At 32.1% G+C, this 20,403-nt stretch overlaps 2 protein-coding genes across 4 annotated transcripts in view; one reads left to right on the forward strand and one right to left on the reverse strand.

Moving 5' to 3' along the window:
• The window catches only part of LOC120345431 (oxysterol-binding protein-related protein 1-like), a 30,406-nt gene extending 19,702 nt beyond the window's left edge, over window positions 1-10,704 (reverse strand). Inside the window, exons 1-11 of one of the 3 annotated variants that reach the window (XM_039414880.2) lie at window positions 10,665-10,704; window positions 9,148-9,308; window positions 8,493-8,604; window positions 7,833-7,918; window positions 7,489-7,636; window positions 5,771-5,883; window positions 4,793-4,927; window positions 4,369-4,470; window positions 4,004-4,144; window positions 3,406-3,484; window positions 2,184-2,299 (exon numbers count right to left, since the gene is read on the reverse strand). In XM_039414880.2, the coding sequence (XP_039270814.2) occupies window positions 2,184-2,299; window positions 3,406-3,484; window positions 4,004-4,144; window positions 4,369-4,470; window positions 4,793-4,927; window positions 5,771-5,883; window positions 7,489-7,636; window positions 7,833-7,918; window positions 8,493-8,604; window positions 9,148-9,308; window positions 10,665-10,689 (1,218 nt within the window). In that variant the 5' untranslated portion in view covers window positions 10,690-10,704. Of the gene's footprint in view, window positions 1-2,183; window positions 2,300-3,405; window positions 3,485-4,003; window positions 4,145-4,368; window positions 4,471-4,792; window positions 4,928-5,770; window positions 5,884-7,488; window positions 7,637-7,832; window positions 7,919-8,492; window positions 8,605-9,147; window positions 9,309-9,523; window positions 9,660-9,738; window positions 9,874-10,664 lie in introns of those variants that run through there. The other 2 variants (XM_039414878.2, XM_039414879.2) reach the window with 2 other exon arrangements.
• Window positions 10,705-12,201: 1,497 nt separating this feature from the next.
• Window positions 12,202-19,988, forward strand: LOC120345823 (cilia- and flagella-associated protein 52-like). The gene is made up of 13 exons (XM_039415380.2): window positions 12,202-12,401; window positions 12,873-13,014; window positions 13,553-13,744; window positions 14,037-14,231; window positions 14,780-14,914; window positions 15,340-15,521; window positions 16,065-16,269; window positions 16,724-16,797; window positions 17,051-17,144; window positions 17,607-17,681; window positions 18,284-18,427; window positions 18,829-18,990; window positions 19,627-19,988. The coding sequence occupies exons 1-13, from the start codon at window positions 12,304-12,306 to the stop codon at window positions 19,774-19,776; spliced, it is 1,848 nt and encodes a 615-aa protein (XP_039271314.2). The 5' UTR covers window positions 12,202-12,303; the 3' UTR covers window positions 19,777-19,988.
• The last annotated feature ends 415 nt before the right edge of the window (window positions 19,989-20,403 follow it).

Consider the following 20,403-nt stretch of genomic DNA (forward strand, 5'->3'; position numbering starts at 1 on the left):
GGATAAGTTTTTTCTTTGTCTTGCACAGCATCTGAAATATAATTTCTAATTACTGAATTATCAGCCTGCTACAGAAGCAACATATGCTTGGTTAAAACAGTCTGACAGTGTGAAAATGCAATAAAACCTTGTGCTTGGTTGCAGAACAGCAAAAGCTCGGTCTCAAATTGACATTCTTTATAACAAATATGCTGATATATGCTGAAGAAACCATGGTACCGTAACTCTAACCTTGTGAAGTGAGTTTTCAAATGCTTTTCAAAATTTTTTCTGAATTTAGCTCTGCAATCTGACACTTGATCAGGACATTTGTGATATGCTCCATTAAATTTCTCTTTCAACATTTCAAAGCTAGAACAACTTTTCAATCTTTACACTGCACTTAAACTGTCTGTAAAACTGGGCACAAAAGAAGATTTCTGTTGAATATTGAATTGCATAAATTCTCTCCTTGCTTTTTTCTCCAATATTCTCTCAAGCTATGAATAGCATCAGGGCATAGTAACAAAGTGTTCCCATAGTCATATGTAACTTCATAAGATAGTGTATGATCTGAAAACATAAAAAAAATCCTAGTTTCAAAAATTTAATTTATTTATGATATATATATGAAGAGTGATTGAACAAAATAATATATGAATATATTTCAATATTGTGTGACTTTGTCAGCAGTTTAAAAAAAAATCTTAAAATCTTTGGGAACACTATAATTTTTTTTTACCTAATTCAATAAATAAAAAATATCAATCTTATACTTCCAGCAAGTTCTATTTCAACTGAATACTTTAAATTCAAATGAACAATATATTAATAGATATTTTCAACAAAAATCAATTGATTTTATTCATGCGAGTACACATAAATCGCATAATAATACAAATGTGTGCATACCATTATTATGATAAATTATTGTAAAAAAGTACATATTGATATTGATATTGTAAGGCCAAATAGTGAGATTGGATGACGATATCCTAAATTTTATTTATTAAAATTTTTTCAAATATCTAGGTTTTCCCTAATGAAACATAGGATTCGAGAATGAATATTAAAAAAACTTTGATAGTCATTACATTATTTTTTTTAACAAAAATCACAGAAGATATAATATTATAGTTTTTCCCCATAATCAATTTATTATTGATCAGAAGTAAAATTTTGATTTATTTACTAGTATTTATAAAGAAAAGAATTCACTTTCATTTCAGTGACGATATGAAAACATGGGCCAAAATGTACAAAAGGTGTTGAGGATGGCTGTATTCATATAATATGATATTAGCATTATTCATGATGAATAAAATAATACTTATATAAAATTAAATGAGAAAATTGAGAAGTAATTATACCATAACTTATAAGTTTCCATTATTCTACAAAAAATTAAAAACAATGCAGAGGGCAGAGAGATCTTGATATGAAACACTATGTATATGCCATACAATGAATTTGAAAGCTTTGTCAGATATTAAATATTAGAATACTAGAATAAAATATTAGTATAGTCTAATGAAATTAGTAACGATAGTTAAACTGCTGTTTGAAAATCAATAAATCAATTTTGATGAAAAAAGGATGCACTGCTAACTCTAATGCTAGATTGGCAACTAATCGGTAGAATAGTATTATTTTTGCTCTGAGCCAGGACCTACAATAGCACCAACCGATATCTGCATAAGTATTGTAAGATATGTATAGCTGGTTTCACACTCTGTTGAAAAAATACCCTGTGATAAATATGTTAAATCCCCCATGATAAATATGTTAATCCTATTCTATGCCCTTCCATTTAAGGGCAATCACTCACTATAGTAACTGTGTAGAGTTAATCAGGCAGTGAATACGGCGCACAGGATTTATCTGTATCTATCTAATTTTAGCCGGTACCGATACAACTACCGATATTGATAATATGGCTGATATTGCCGATAGCGATACATCTCCAATACTAACTCTTACACTGCTCATCCACCGGTTCAACAATCACAGGTTCACATTTTATGACGGTAATCATTTTTGAGATGAGTGCAATACTTATACTCATATAACCATGTCCTGCAAAAGCCTGTTTTATAATCCCATTAAGAGACAACAACGTCATGTTTGAAATATGCTGAACTGAATCTTTCACAGGTGAACCAAACAACATAGCCGTAGCTTATTTTAGTTCAATATTATCTTACCTGGTCTTGATGTTGTAATGTTGTTAGACAGGAAGAGAATGCTGTTGTCATTTCATTTGATATGCTCAATATCTGATGACATTTGCCGAGCAATATTTGTGCAGCTTGTGAGGTATCTAGAACAAAGTTCAAGGCGCTTACTCATAGGCTAGTTCAGTAATTCTCAAAAGGGCAAATATCACGAATAAGAGGGCAATAACGCATTCTTGAAAAGTCAAGACTGGTATTTTTTGGATAAAGAGATATGATGCAATAATAACGAATTCAAAATGGAATTTACATAAGATAGGTATGATATATTTGATTACAAGTCATAGGGCAAATACCCGCTCATATGTATCGCAGTAAAACCATGGAGCATTCCATTTCCAACATCCTATTTGGTAGAAAAAGGTTTTCATCTATGACGTTATTGCTATCGAAACAAAGAAATCGCCTTTCCATCAGCAATTGGGAAGACATTTTTGAGATTGCACCTGACCAAAATGTCTCTAAATATTTGATAAAAAATTTGATGAAGAACCCTAAGTTCTTCTATCTTATTAAAAACCCTGTGTATTATAATTAGTCTATTTGTTTGTAATAAATCTGTTTGTACCTTACATTTTTTGTATTATCGAGGGACAATGATGATGTAAAGGGTACTGTAAATAGGCAATAATGGGTAAAAGTTTGAGAATCCCTGGGCTAGATCATGCAGCTGAGTATTAGAAACATGTTTGCCACCACACGATGGAATCATTTACTGATAAACTACTCCCATAACTGCCTCGACTGTTCAGCTTATTTTCTATATTCTCTGATATCATAATACATTAAACCATATCTCACAACCTGGAATTTTCTCCACCATCGAACAATTCCCATATACAACCTAGATTGACAATGGATCGAGGACATGTTCTATCGTGGTTGAGTCAACTTGTATTTTTACCATTTTTTTCTGGCCCCGAAAAAATGATTGTTTCTAAGAAAATTTGCTCAAAAATTAAAGAGAATGATTCCTAAGCAAACCTCTGGATGACCACAAAAATGTCAGGAGCTACTAACACTATAAAGCATTATGGTGTGAATTGTGCTAAATACCAATTGACGTTAGACTTGAAGCAGTTTGTGTCAATACGATCAGGAAAATTGCTATGAGGTAGTGAATTATGCATACCTGAAGTTCTTCAAAAAAATGGTATAGAATTTGAAAAAAAACAGAATAGATGGTACCCACCTGATATTGCCATTTTATGTACAGCGACTGCAAATTCGTCAACTTGTTTCTTAAGTAATTCATGATGAGCTAGACCAGTCTAAACAAAAATAAAGACAGTGATGAATTAACCATTATGTATTATTCAAAGCCATATATTCTAAATTTTAAGAATTAATCTCAATTAATGACACTATCATAAAAACAACCTATTTAGGATAAAAAACCACAAAGAAAAAAAAGATTTTATAATACCAAAATACAAAAAGAATAATCTTAATAACAATCATTCTGGTGCCATAACACTAGAAACCTGGGTACAATTTTGAGGGTTTAAAGACAAAGTGTCGAATGTTGAAACATTACAAAGGAATGGGTTCTCTTCAAACTAGTATCTAATGATAGTTTGAAACAATATTCGATCAAGTATTTCAATGATAAGTACCAATAGTTGAAAAAGAAAAATATATGATTTCTTTTATTTTCTCAAAATAGCCTTTTCAAGTTTTGCCCTTTAGGATTTACACCCTTGTATTGCAGTGATGTTCTAAATATCATAAAATTGATTTTTTTTGACCCATTATTAATTGTGTCTTTATTTTACAAGAAAAAAAATTACCTCCACAGTATTTTGTATATTAACAACAGATAATACATTATTTGTTTCGTCTTCATCTTCAGATTCACTATCTTGTATTTTACCAACTCTTGCATAATGACTACTATAGTCTATATGCAGTTGAATCGCCTGTGCCCATTTCTGAAAAGATTATTATTCAGGTAGAACTTTAAAAAAAGGTCAGGGAAAATCACAATAAGGAATATCAAATATTTGGTGTTTCTGATTATAATGGGAGAATTAAGTTGTCAAATTTATGAGCTCTATTTGGTATGCTTTAAATAAGACTATAGGCCTCATTGTGCCATTGACCGGAGGCAATTCACCAAAGTATCTGAAAGCAATATATGAAAGTTTCTTCTAACCTGCCGGCTGATATGAGCTTCAGGTCCTTTTTTAACTTGTAAATAATGTATTGAATCATCAAAAAATAATATTTGAAAGGAATGTGTGTTGTCTTCTCTCACCTAGATGCATAATAAAAACAAATGAACACAAAAAATAAACGTTTGCAACTGAGAATTCAACCATACAAAAATAAAATTGAGAGTCAAGACCTGACAAAGGGATGGCCAACTAAAAGTTAATAGAATGGATAGGCATCTTTGAATGATTGAAAGTGGATTTTAAATTTACTTTAAGACAATTAGATCAAAATTTACAAAGATCAATATTGAATTTCTAAACATTTCACACAGTTTTTGCTAAAAAATGGAAGCAAAACCCTATTAAAGCATTATGTTAAATGTGAAACAAATCTCTAGCAGAATTAGTAGAATAATATCTTACAGTAAGTTTTGCATCAGTTAAATACTTGAACATTCTTCTTTTACTACCAGTAACAGCATCTGCATGTCGTGCAAAATAAGATAGAACACCTTTGTCTAATACAACCCAATGTAGTTGAGGTCGAATAAAACGTTTCTAAAAAATAAAATAAATCATACAGAAACAGCTAAATATAAAGATAAAAACTCATATCATAATCAGAATGCTGATCCTATAAAATCAATCCACAGGTTACATAGCTATGAAAAAATGAATAATGAATCCTGCCTTGTTTAATTGATCAGTGCATTCTGAATAAAAAATATTATGGATCACCCGAATTCAGCAGAATGGAAACTATATCAATGAAACTGGTGGAATAGGCTATGCAACACAGACAATTTAATTTGTATCAAATGAGTTTACAGCAGGTTATAGCTTACAAGCTAGTAAGGGGGTGATGCAAAGAAACATTTGGAACTCTAGTACTCACAATCATCAGTCTTGGAGCACCTTGCCTAATAACCAGACATGGGAAATGTGAAAATTGCCAGATTTTTATGTGATTTAGTGGTACGGTATACAGTGTAACACGATTTATACATTGTTCCATGAAAGCCCTTTCAAAACTTTTTCTGTGTGATAGGCTACTTATTTGATCTTTATTCTCTGCTCCAAACAAGGCCATGTACAAGCAACCACTGATATCTAATGATGTGCAAGGAACTACCATTTTTGCAATGACTGTAATCTTTTTGTTTCGCCATTGCCTACACAATAACATACACCGCGGGTGAGGTGTTGGACATGGATTTCAACTCCAGATGTGCATCAGAGAAAGATTTAATGCTTTAAGCTCCAGGCCCAAAACAAAATAATAAAATAAATGTCACACAAAATAATCAAAGGCAAAAGCTACTTCCACTTTCTTTGAAGTAATTGACATTATAAGCAGCCTGAAAAAAAATTACTAAAAAGATGATTAAAATCAACGCTCACCCTATAAATAAATCCTTCAAATCTGTGAACACATTTAACAGAGTTTTGTATAGGTTGAACATCAAGAAGTCGGCGTAGTTGTTCTGTTTTGCACATATCAATGGCAGTGTTTCCTGATAACAAAAAAAATATTACAATATCAGAAAAGCTAAATACATTTAAAAAAAAAACAGCAACTCGAAAATATTACTATAATCAAAATGAGTAAAATCCTAGATTTTTTAGATGAAGCTTATTCTTGTCTTTACTCTGCATTAGGCCCTGTAGAAGCAGCCACTGCAACCCAGCAAGATGTACGGAGCTACTAACTTTGGAATGATTAGAATCTTTTCGGTTTTGCATTGCCTACTCAATTTATTATATGGGTGAAGTGATCGTCATCAAGAGATTTGAGAGTGTAGTCTGCGGTGCCAACACACTTAAAGTCTAACAATTTAATTGCCATGCCATCGCGCATACATGAAAATTAGTTTATCAAATGGCAATGTAAGAATGCATCTGTATCAGACAAATATTGGCAACATATCAATGTTGGACATTGAACCTTAATAAAAGCGAAGTTTGGCGGGTCAATTCACGTAATGGATCATTCAAATCACAACTCATTGGCCATTGGAGTTTGTTAAAGCTAGTGAATTGTAGATTTTTTTAAATACAATATTTACTTAAAATGTTGAATCATATTTTCTACCAGAAATTTTTTGCTACTTCAAAGATACAAAATTGTCTTCCAGGCATGAGTCCAGTCCCCATAGTGGTTATTTGAGTCCAACAATCAAGATATTTTGTTTAAATAATTCAAGTCAATTTAAGTCTGAACCATGTCTCTCACCAGCACTTTAACATATAACAGGGTGGTCCAAGGTTATGAGATTGAAGGGCCGCAAAAAATTTCGAGGTAGCCTTGTGGGTCGCAGTGGGGAAAACCTAGAAGTCAGCAAAATTTTTTTGTTCTTATCAGCCTATTGGTATGTTGCATAGGTGGTGTTTTTGATTATTTATTTTGAGGAAAATATATAGAGCATAAACAAAACAATGTATCGTTTCCTGTTTTCGGCTACTGCTTCAGATCTGCGTTTCATCACTGGGGTGAAGGGGTGTGTCTGTACTAAAATAAAGGCACAAAACGTCTTTCCAGATAAGGAGTTGCTTGACTCGAGTTTGAGGTGCGAAGTTGAGATGAAAAGCGTGAATTATCTCATCGGCCGGGCCCCGTCTGCACAAGACAATTCATTCTCTTCACCCCTCTTCTTTTCGCATTATTGCTCCACACAATATTTCACTTATTATCGCTTCATTAATTTTAGAAAACAAAGTGCATGTACGGCTGTCTTAACATGTACCCGTAAGGGCCTATCGACACGCGTTCGTACCGATCACAGGTCGTCATTACCATATTGGCACCGCCTTGACGTTTATATATAAAACCTTGAAATTCCGTGATTTCAACAAATATCATTCCCGACATCGAGATTAGGACAAGGGTTTAAACCTTGAATCCCGACCCCAGTTTCAATAGTTGGGGAAACTAAGAAATGTTTTGCTAATAAATACAAATATCTGCCAATGTTTTACCTTAGTGCACGCTAAAATTTTCTGCGGGCCGCAGGGAATGTGTCAACGGGGCGCATGCAGCCCGTGTGTCAAAGTTTGGACCACACTGACATATAATAAACACAACCACACTCTAGTAATCTCATTAGTAAGCATTTACCTACCTTCTTTATTAGCTATAGAAGAATCGCCACCGTGATGTAATAAATAAACTGCAACTGACTGATTATCTCTCATAGCAGCATAGTGTAATGGTGTATTTCCTAGTTCGTCAGCTGTATTTGCATTTATAATATCTGGATGTGTAGACAACTAGTTATGCAACATAATAAGCAATGTTAATCAATTATAACGAGAGGAAGGAAACGTATCATGAATAAAAGTAAATAAAATCTGACTATATATTAATATATATGTTGATTTCAGATAGTGTAATAGGCCAGTGATTTTCAACCGGTGTTCCGCGACGGCACATTTAATTAGATTCCTAATAAACTGCTGAACTTACAGTGTCCACAATAATATCAACATTTCCATCTTTAGCAGCGTTTAATATTCTTTCAGACAATTTCTTGATCTGTGTTTTCTCTGAGGCTGAAATTAAAGTTTATCTTGAACATTGTAGGGCATAAAATATTGTTCTTCGGTTAATATACACAAAACATAGTAACTAGCTGGGTTTGGAGTTGATCTACTAAATGTTGTAGTGCATATACCGTAGTTTTGTTTTACCTCAAATGATATTGAGATTTCCGCTTGGTGGCGATAGAGTACCATAGAACTATCGTTCCATTGCAATATTTTTTTTTGAAGGCATAATATGACCCTGCAATAGACAAATATTTGTTTCTATGGCGTATTTTTATGCCTCTTGCCCCGGAAAGGCTCTGCACAAGCAGTCACTGCTAGGCAAAAAGATACAGTTAAACTCCAGTTTACAAGAACCGGAACCTTCGTGGTTCAGCGTTGCCTACACAATTTATTACAACCTAAGTGAGGTGGTGGGCATGAGATTTGAACCAAATATTTTAACCAGTGATGCCATCATAGAAGGCTTACCTCTTGGGTAAGGGATGAGGGAACATTCACATATTACAGTTACAGTATTTGAATATACGCTGTAGCACAAAGCTAAACAATACTATAATATCAACATTCAAAAATCCACCTTGTAAAATATTCTTGATATGCTGATCACAAGCAACATCACTTGCTTTATTTCTTTCATCATTTTTTATGAAAAGATTTGCATTATATTCCAATATTTTATGAACAACATCCTGAAATATATCAATGAGCAACAAATAAGTATCTTTTAATATTTAGAAGACTAATAGGAGAAATTGCATTACTGCGACTTATAGCAGTGTTGCTGATAGCAAAGAATTATGGAGCAGTTATCACACTTTACCTTCAACATTTTTAATTTGTCAGATTCATGTGCAATTGTAAAAAGCTATGAAAAAGTACAATGAATTATGAATAATAACGATTATTACATAACTTGCTGGAATCAATAGATTGCTGTGGAAAATGCAAAGTTTGAGATGTCAGTTCAGTTCAGCCACAGATATTTTTATTATAAACTGAAACCTGTTGGACAATTTGGCTAAATTGATTTAAGATTGAATCTGACTAAAATGTGTTGTCCAAATATCAAAAAATCGTTGAAGACCAACAAGATTATCTATCTCATCAAAAAAAAAAAATACACTATGTATATAATTAATTTCACTTTGTAAGTTTGTATTTCACTTTTGTATTGTCAAGTCCAATAGAAGAATTTAATAAATCTTGTAGACTATAATAAAAACCATCCTCACTTCTCGACTTGTAAATGCAGCTTTGTGTAAAGGAGTATCTCCAGTAAAATTTCTGACATCAGGATTTGCATTAGATGAAAGAAGATAGTTAACTACATCAAGATGTCCAAAATAACTTGCTAAATGTAACGATGTCCATCCTCGGTTATGCTTTGCTTTACCTAAACAAGAATAAGTTATTCAAGCTAATATAGGATAATGAGCCAGACCAGGTTTGAAATAAATATGATTTGCTAAATCAAGAAATTGACTGGATTGAGTCTGACTAAGTCTGGGAGCAGATAGAATAGAATAATAAACCTCATATGAAATTGCACATCTTAACCATAATAATGGGCTAAACATTTCCAAAGATGACACAAAACATATCAGGTACCTGCATCTGGAATGAAAACTGGTCTAATTGTGAAAAAATCTTGTAGAACCATAAGATCACACTCACACAGTATCCAATTATAAGTCTGCCATATGTCTAATTCAACAAGACATTTTAGGTTTTAGATAAAATTTAATATCCCTTAGGCCCTAAGGTTTAGGGTTATGTCAGTATCGATAACTGATAAGGTAGTAACTAATAATAGCAAAAGCAACCTTTGCAATTGATATCTAATCTAGGATTTTCTTGTCTCAATTTCTTGATATTTTCAACTTCACCATTTCTTGCGAATGCCAGAAATTCACTCTCTATTTCATCCATATCAACTAACTGGAAGATATATCAAGATATATTATTAGATTTCTATATATCTGTATATTTAATTTCTTGTCTCCAATTGTTATTACTGAATCTTGCCAATACTTTTTCATACCAAGCAAATCCATTGTTTGAGCAAGAATATAACACAAGTATTGATCAATTGATTAATGGATTAAAGACAAATACAGAAATAGGAATGAGAATCGTCCTGTAATCGGTATTGTCAGTGAGACCATAGTGAATTTAGATTGATCTTATCATACTATAAAGAGACAGATGCTAAAATTAACAATGTCAAGTCATACAAATTTAGCTTGATGCAGCTGCATTCAGACATTGGTTGTGCAATATATTGCCCTGTGCTTCTGACCAGCCAGCTGTAATTATTGAATATAATATGTCTGATTGATTTCATCTGAAAATTATAGCTCTCAAATAAGCAGTAAATCCACTCGCTTCCACATTGCTGATTTCTCTTGTGTGGCTTGAAAGTGTGCATAAGTGTGCTTGAATATTGCTGTATTGGTGAATCATGTCACATCTAACTAATTAAGTATTCCAGTAATTCATGCACTAACAACTTTCACAGGGCTGAAATATTGAATTAGCCATTCTAGCTTTGAATTTACACTTGAAAAAAGCTGAAGGTCTGAAAGTCTTAATCTAACATTTAATAACATAGTTTCAACCGTTCCCAGTGTATTTGAACAGTTAAAAAATATAAAACATTGTTATATCTAATGCAGTAATGACAATATGCGAACAGATTGCTGAAAGGCATGAGATTTACATAACAGTGGTATTCTAAAATAACACTTACAGCCCAGTCTGCCAGTAGCCTGCATTTGCTGATTTGCAGACTTTACTATATTTATTGATTATACCATTACAGCATTATAACAGTCTATATTCAGATCTTCAGCGCGTTCCCCTTCACCCAATCATTGAAACATCTACTCGCAGTTTTATCTTTTGTTTTTCAGGTTACTTCAAAGTGATTAAATGAAGTAAAACACATAAAGAAAAAATCAAACAAAGACTCCGATATCCTGTAAAATGACAACCTTATTCCTATATCCTTGTCTGAAATCAATACCCAAGAATGTAAAATCTCACTTACACCTTTTGTAACCAATTTATTTCCATATCCTACTTTACTTAATTATAGTAATTTTACTGTTACCGGTAACTTTGATTACTTTTTACAATTTGGGGAATGAAATGGTCTCGCCCACCTCTTCATGTACCCAATTCTGGCAACTTTGGTTGGGCAACTTGGCATTTGACTCCAACTATAATCAGCTTGGCAATATGTTTTCAATAGAATCTTCGTTTATATTTTAATAAACGGTTAGAAGATCGATCAATTTGGCAATGGCAACCATTACAAAAATATCAATATGGTGTGGCAAATATTTTTTTTGTTTACTGTATAATATACCCTAAATTTATCGCGTTTTATTCTTACCTAAATAACTTCTCAGTGGTTGTGTGTGTGTGGCTGGTGGGTGCATGTGAGCGTGTTCGAAATAACTTAATAATTTTAGGTGAATAAACACGTACCACTTCCTCTTGGCAAAACCTTCCATCTTATATTTTGTACGTTATAAACCTTATCTTTTTCGTTTGCTCCCCTGATTTCATAATCAGTTCTTATTTATTTGTTTTTATCTGTCAAATGTATTGTTATGCTGATTATGGAGTCTAAATAAATTTATACTTAACGTTATATAGGCTACTTATTTACTCATAATTCATATCCATAACCTCATGTAGCCTATATTGAGCATTGCTGGAACCAGGATATACCGGTCGTTTTTGTCTATGATTACAGATTAGATGAAGGGTACTGGGGTAAGATCAGAAGAATTAATTTAATGAATATAATCTTTAGAAAAATTGATTTTTAAATATATAATATATTCTGAACATAAGGACCCTGATAAAATTTGGCCTATAATTTTTATTTTATTGCATAATGACATTATTTTGTAATAAAATACAGTAGTATCTAATGCTTGGAATATAAACTTCAGTTGTTTATCAGTGTTTTGGAATACAAAAATCAGAAAATGTTAGCATTGGTTTCGACTTTACTCTGTATCCATGCTTCCGAAAACAAACAATACAGTAAAAACTAATCCCATACCGGTACCACTTATCACGACGAGACGCTTTAGCAACGAGATCAGGGGCTGTTCCGAGCACCATAAAATCCCCTTCGAACCAAATAAACAAAGTGAGAAGCAGCTGATCTTACTCAACCAGAAAATCGATGAAACATATTTTGCTTATCGACCATTTTTCGTTGTCTGGGCTTCGGTTGTCATAACAACGTTTCAGCAGCTTACGGAACGGCGTTCCTTCTTGCTCATTTTGAATGCTTTGCCGTTTTCCAGGAAGAAACTTATCGCTCTCTCTTTTGTTACCTTATTTTTAACGTTAAAAAGGGTTCCATAATGGCGGAATCAATAGAAGATATTTCCAGGTTGGAACTGGTTTCTACCATTGGATTTAATGGACATGTAGAAGGAGGACTTGCGATTCATCCAGACAGGTATGACAATCAGACAGTGTGGATATTTTAAATTTAACAACGGTAATCGAATATTACTGTAATAGCCTAGGCCTAGTTCTTAAACATTTTAACGGAATATGCTTATTTCTATTTAAAATAAACACAGTTTGCAAGACAAAACCTATATTACATGTAACTTTACTTCAATCTGTCAATTGTAAAATCAGAATGGAATTTCTTAATCTAGATTTCACTTTACGCTCTATTTGTAATTATTTTGAACAAGAACATTGCATCTTAAATTAACTTTTTATTGTTTCCTTTGCATTGACAGCTGAACTAACTTAACCATAACATCATTAGATATTAATTTTTTTTTTCTAATATGTTTTCAACTTAATAGAATCATGAAACTGTAAAATACATGTCAAAATGCTCAACGACAATTCATACTAATTTCTAAAATCAAATTTGAGTGTCAATTTTTAATTTCTCTTTTATAAATATTAGGCAGCACTTGATTTATCCACTTGGAAGCACAATTGTCATCAGAGATTTAAATTCTTCAGAACAGTCGTTTTTAACAGGTCATACAAACAATGTTTCTTGCATTGCTATTTCAAAAAGCGGGAAATATATTGCTTCAGGACAGGTAAGAATAAAGTTTCTTGTAATATTGAACTTGGTGTAAAGACTTTTGATATCTTCTTCTGAACTGCGAATTATAAAAAAAGTGTGGGATTGGACTCTGGGGTCCCTTTGTTTGAGAGAATTAAGCCTTTTTTTGCTATTCCTAGTATCAATATTTAAAATGCGGTTCACCAATAGAGCATATTCACTGGTGGAATTGGTTATTTTTGCATTACTTGATGTTTTTAATTAGAGAAGTCAATAACAGTCAGTGTGTCTGTCTGTTTAGTAATTTCTTTTCAGTTTCTTCCCGTTTGTCTTAAATTAATTCACTTCATACAGAAAAAAAGTCAATACAATTATTTTCTGGCAGTTATACTTCAGTTGAACTAAATTGTTTTTCATTTCCTATCTCTCACCTGTAGTTCATGACTTTTAAGATTTTGTCATTATATATCTGTTTTTTCTGTGACATGAAGATAGTATAGTAATACAAATTTTACTTGCATTGTTGTTATCGTATTTATGTATTTTGTTAATGTTTTGTATAATTGTTTCAGGTGACCCATATGGGTTTTAAAGCAAGTGTTATAGTTTGGGACTGGGAGAAGCGAAGCATATACTGCCAACTTGTTCTCCATAAAGTTAAAGTTGAAGATCTTGCATTCTCACCAAATGATAAATTTCTTGTTACTTTAGGAGGGTTAGATGATGGTTCAGTTGTTGTTTGGAACTTGGAAACTAAAGACGCTGTAAGTTGATTTATTTCACTCACAAAAAGACTCTCTACACAGTGAATCTAGTAAATATTGAGTTTTGAGTATCCAATGAAAAAAACTAGTGAGAGGAAGCTCCTGGTTTTTGATAAAATGAGTCCTTCGGTATATAAGGTTATAAAATCAATTTCATTTCACAGTTTTAGAAGTAGGCTACATAAAAAGTTCTATTCACATGCTTCAGCAAAATTTTAGGCAGTATACTCACACCATCCACTAACTATTTCAAATTAGAGTAGATAGTGCAATATTGCATCCATGTTTGCAGGTTTGTGGTTCACCAGCAGCTGTACAGTCAGCAGGAACAACATACTCAGTAAAATATGCAAATTGCAGAGATGATCTGTTTGTTACTGGAGGTGATGGAACATTAAGAGTTTGGGAACTTGATCTTGCAAATCGAAAAATTCGACCAATTGAATGCAACATGGGACAACTGAAAAGAATTGTCAAATGCATTGAAGTATGAAATTTATTATTGTCTTAACTGTATAAGGGAACAATATTGCAATATTCAAGCAAACATAAGAGTATATATGCTACTAGAGGATGATACAACGTTTTTTCTTCATCATGAATTTTGTTTTTAGAATTTTCAAGTTATTTGAAACATTCTTGGTCAACAGTCATGTATTTTCAACAAAGCAATCATTAAGAATTATTCATATCTCGATTCTAGAAAAACCTAAATTTTATGCAAATACTATCTATACCTGAGTAAATTGGATGGCATGTAAAAATGGGTACTCCTGAAGTATGTGCACCAATATGTCACACAACCTGAACCCTAACCTGGTACAAAACCTGAGTTCAGGTTGTGCGCCATACTTCAGGAGGTCCTAAAAATGCCTGACTCAATTTTATGAACTGGTAGTCTGAACTAGACCCTTGCGAGTGTTATTTAATTACTTTTGAAAAGTCAGTTCTGGGAGTTTCAAGACAACCTTAATCTAAAAAATGTGACTCTGGAATAAAAATTGTGAATTTGCAAACATCTATATTTTTATTTAGGTTGATGAAAAAGATCAATTTTTTTACTGTGGAACTACAAGTGGAGATATTTTGAAAATTAATATGAAAACAAAATTGCTTAGTAACTTTGGACCAGCAAAAGGAAAATTTAGTCGTGGGCTTGCTGATATGAAAGTAAGTTTAACATTACAAGGTTTATCGAACATAAATGCACAGAATCATTAGGCTTTATTGACTTTTGATACTTTGGAATATATATTTAAAATGTTCATAACTCAAAAATTGCTGGATAATATGAGATTCTATACTAACATGTATTAGGTTGTTAAAATTGGCAATTAATTTTAAATTTTGACTCAGCTAGTTTATCTGTACAAAACAGAGACCTCAGACTCAATTCTTTATCAAATTGGGACGCTGCACTGGTTAATGTAAAAAATTAGGGCTATCAGAAATAACCTATAAATAGTATCTTTTTTAAGAGCTTTATCCAAATTAAGGGTTCAAAATCAATCTATGAACAATAATAATACAATTTTAATCTCAAAGTTGTGAAAAAATATACTTTTCATATGAGTTAAATAAGTCGCATGTTTTAGATTCTCAAGACTGGAGATATCTTGGTTGGATCAGGGGATGGCACTGTTGCATTGGTCAAAGGAACTGGAGAAAAATATAATAAATTAAAAAGTTGCAAAGTGGAAGGATCTGTGACATCAATTGCATTGAGAGGAGAAGGACATCAAATATTTGCTGGGACTGACAAGTCACAGATATATAAGTATGATATTGAATTTATTATTAAAAGCCATTTATTTATTTAATATTTGTATAGAATGAAACATACTACTAAAAAGAATTTGATGTCTGTCCTATTAAACGTTCTTTAAGCTGGTATATAAGGATTTAGGATATTCACATAACTTACCGGTAGTTCGAACATAAATTGAAATTGGCTAATTAAATAAATTAAATAGAGTTTATGAGAGAGGATGAAACAATCAAAAAGAAGTTTGAAAGTAAATGATCAAGTTACCACTAAACTATTTAACATGGGTATTATAATCTATACTATACCTAAGTCTTAACATTTACTATCCTCAAACCTACTGGGAAAATCTAAAAATATACGTTTTCAAAATATTGTGATTTGTCGACTTTTGAACCTAGATCAATCCATTTTTTGACTAAAACCCTATTTCATCTCCCCAAGAGGTGAAAAATTGGGTTGGCTATTTGGTGATGCCAAAATAATTAAAGTCTGTTTCTTTCATCATCTATATATAATACCTTTATTTCAATGATTATATTTTTTTTTCTATAGGTTAAACTTCACTGACTTCGAACCTGATCTACAAAGCACATCACATTATAATACAGTGAACGATGTTGCCTTTGCAGAAGGATGTTCCGAGTTGTTTGCAACTTGCTCAAAGAATGATATTCGAATCTGGCACACACCAACATCTCGTGAACTTCTAAGAATCACAGTTCCCAACATGGAATGCAGTGCTGTGGAATTCATGAAGGTAAATCTTACAATGCTATATCTGAAATTCTTAACCTTCTTAAATTGCATCAAGTTTGTTGGAAGCATGTGCATTTCAATGCATCCTTGCACTCTAGTATTTATGTTTCAATAAAGTCGTAAATTGATTTTTTTAAAATTTATTTTAATATTTCATGTTTATTTAAAATGAAGGGAAGCCATTGCAGCGGAAAAATGAATTAAAAGAAACATCTTGAAAAAGTAATCTCTAAACCCTGCTTTGCGATAATTTCAATGGCACCACAAAATATCGGCCCAGTTCCTAAAATTACTTATTATGTGATCGTGTTGATAACTTGACATAAAATGATTATGTGTGTGTAAAGTTACTGTTGAGATAGAGGCATGAATGGCTATATTATCAGCTATGGTTTAAAAAGTTTGGGGAAGCTATGGTTTAATCAAATGGTAAATAAATATGTGGTGTTTTACAGAATGGTACATCTATTTTATCTGCTTGGGACGATGGAAAAATCAGATGCTTCACACCTGAGACTGGGAAACAAAAGTAAACTTTATAGCAATTTACAGTGTAAAAAAAATATGTTATATCTATTTATATATTTTTAACACAATATATTAATTATACTGGTATAGGGTAATATATACTAATACGCGTTCCACTACCTATTAAAATCTTAATCTGAGACCTGGTAGTAGGAAGTTTCTTGATAACAACATTTACAAAAATATTTCACACTCGTGCTTATGTCCACCACTATTGCTATAAAAACTATTCACATATTGTTATATTGAAATAGATTTGTCATCAACAATGCTCACAATTTGGGCGTGACTGCAATCGCAACAACTTCTGACTGTGAGAAAATAGTTTCTGGAGGTGGAGAAGGACAGGTAATACTATTCCATTTTTCACTCAGTTACTTTTTAATTTTGTTATTTACTTTCAATGAATTACCGTATACCCGCTGCATCACAATGTTATGACTTATGCAAAATTTAATGATACAAAAAGGTTTTTCTCACTATTATTATAATTTAAATATTATATTGTCAAATTGTTATTCAACTCTTTGAATGAGAATAACCTCAGCAAAAAACACTCTCGAGTTTCCTACCATTATTAATGCTGCACCAATGTAGAACAGATTTAATTGGGGATTGTTGGGGCTGCAGGCCCTAATCTAACCTAAGACATTTTTTTTTAAATAAGATCTTGCTATATGTGAATCTGCAATATCAACCGTTCACGCATAACTCAATTTATAATCAGGTTATTCTGCTATTCATGTAATGCTTGCAATTTCAAATCAACAAACGTCAAAACTATCAGTAATTCTCCAAATTATGTTTTAGGTACGTGTATGGAATGTTGCTGGTACGTTTATGGGAGCAATGAAAGAACACAAGTCGTCCATTGCTGCTATCAAGGTATGAGTAGATTAAATGAAGCTTCAAAAGTTTTAGAATAGTATTTTTTAGCTAAAAAGCAGAAAGTGTGGCTAATGGTTTGGAGTCTGATGTGAATTTTCCCTGACTTCAGAGCTTTGGCTAAGGAGAAACACTGATAAGATAGCTCAATAATAACCAGGGCTGTTAGCTTTGTGATCTTTATTTGTATACATGATAAAAGCTGTATACATGGTAAAAGCTTCTTTCTATTTTAAAGGAATTAATGACCATTTGTTTATCATGACAAATAACATTTACTATTTATCAGGAGATGGTGGATTGCCATCAATATTAGAATAGTTCAAAACACGCTTTGTGATGTTTTTTAAAATATTTAAATAGATTTATTTTCCAGCAGTATAAATGTCATATTTATACAGGTTATAATTTTCCTGCCAGATCAAAAAATTTAACAAATACAATCACCTCTCGAATGTCATTTTCTTTCAGTTTTAGATTTTATAAATCAGATTATTTTGAACATTTATCCAGTTGCTGTATTGGTCGGATAGATTTTTGGAATTAATTTAAGAAAACGTTAAATTTTTGAAACTTTATTTATTTCATGTCATATTTTCCAGATCCAGAAAAACAATGCAGTTTGTGTTACTGCATCATCAGATGGAACATGCATCATTTGGGATTTAGTTAGATATACTCGTAAACAGATGGTTATGGCCAACACATTGTTCAAATGTGTATGTTATCATCCTAAAGAATTCCAGGTGAGAAAATCATGAGTTGGCTTGGAGTTGAGTCATTGAGTCGGAAATTATAGGGGATTGCTCTAAGTACGGTAAGGGGAAGCTATCTAGATGTATGGACTTGAATGGCGGAGGTGCGATATAAAGAAGTCCTTGCCTATATTCATGCCCCATGTGATTTGAGCCTGCAAACCTGACCAAGTGAATATTGATGCAAAGGCAAGATAATTTTTAAAGCATAATAAGCCAAATCACAAATTTGGTGATAAAAATGGGGTTATATTCCATTTATACACACGATGGTAAACATAAGGAGTGTAAGATTTAAAAATCATAATACATAAGCTAATGAAATTAGACCAGTATTCTTTTCATAGGTAAATAATTTTTTTATTATTTATTATTTTTATTATTATTTAAAGATTATTACAGCGGGATCAGATCGTAAGATGGCATACTGGGAAACTTATGATGGGTCTCAGATCCGTGAGGTTGATGGTTCATTGTCAGGAGATATTAATGGAATGGATGTCTCACCAGATGGAAAAACTGTGGTCACTGGAGGAAATGATAAGCTTGTCAAGGTGCGTCAGTTGTAGAAATAATTATTTACAACTTCAGATGATACCCAATCAAACACATATCGGAGTTTCTGAAATTTAATTTTTAATGAGTAATTTGAAACTGGTATAAAAATTCGAGATGTCATAATATTTAAATAGAAATGAATTGTGAAGACATCTAGAATAACACGCAATTTAATTATCTTTACTGCAATATTGTGAACAAAGTCATTTCAAGTTTATTAAAAAACTGTGCCAGAATCGTAGTTTGATTCTATAAAACTTGCACTTATGGAGATTTTTATCAGAGTTAGAGCAATTCATACTATATTAGAACAAAGTCAAATAGACTACCTCGAATACACTCATAAATAAAATTTATTACATCTTAAATTGCATTGTGTTCAACTAAGAACGCTTAGAAGTCAATCAGTTTATATTGACTGAGTTTCAACTCAGAAATGTAAAAAAAGTTAATATAAACAGTAATTAGGTTGGTTTTCAAAAATCGAATAAAAATCTTTTTAATAGCATTGAATAATTATGATTGAATTTTACGGAATAACAGGTACGAGATTGTTAAACTTGGTTTTGGTATTTCCCAGGTAGTTATTATATCCATTGTTTTAATTCAACCACTACTCTTCTCCTATTTAGGTGTGGGGCTATGATGATGCAGAGGTTCGTTTTGTTGGAGTTGGACACAGTGAAATAACTAAACTAAAAATATGTCCGAACGAGAGATATATTGTCACAGCTAACTATGATGGATCAATCTTGGTGTGGAGATATCCTTGTGATCTTTAGTTTATTATCATCTACAATGAAGTTTTGAACATGTAAGCAATGTCTCGCGAAATCTATTTTGTTAATATAAAGTCAGTTTGAATTTTATTGAACTATTCAAAAAAACGCACTACACATTTTGTGATGCACTTACATGTTCAAAACCAACTCAACACTGTATTTATTGTAAATATGATATGATTTTGTAACAAATATAGCAAACGTTCCACAGACTAAGTTTTATATTCAGAATTATAAAAACCCCGGGTAGAGCAAAACGTTTTGGAGAAACACAGTTCTACATTAGAGATATATTAGGTCTAAATATTCTTAATATGAACTTGTCGTCAAACAATCGATAGCTAAATAGGTGCTAGTTATGTGGTTGTACTAAACCAGATGAACCCAATTCAAAAAATAATATCAATTATGCTTGGCCTCCAACCTTCAAACTCTTTCTGGTTACAAGCTGTGATTAGATTACAGATATTATGTTACTACTTATTGCTCTCGAAATATTCTGCGTATTCGGTTGCCATTAGCCTCATCAGTTAAGACAAAACAATTATGATGCCAAAGGTTTTGGTTAGGAGAAATTCACCTCTTATGTATATTCCTATGGTTTTGAATTAAAACTGCTTCAAACAT

This window comes from Styela clava, chromosome 8 (genome assembly GCF_964204865.1).
Source record: "Styela clava chromosome 8, kaStyClav1.hap1.2, whole genome shotgun sequence".
NCBI classification, from domain to species: Eukaryota; Metazoa; Chordata; class Ascidiacea; order Stolidobranchia; family Styelidae; genus Styela; species Styela clava.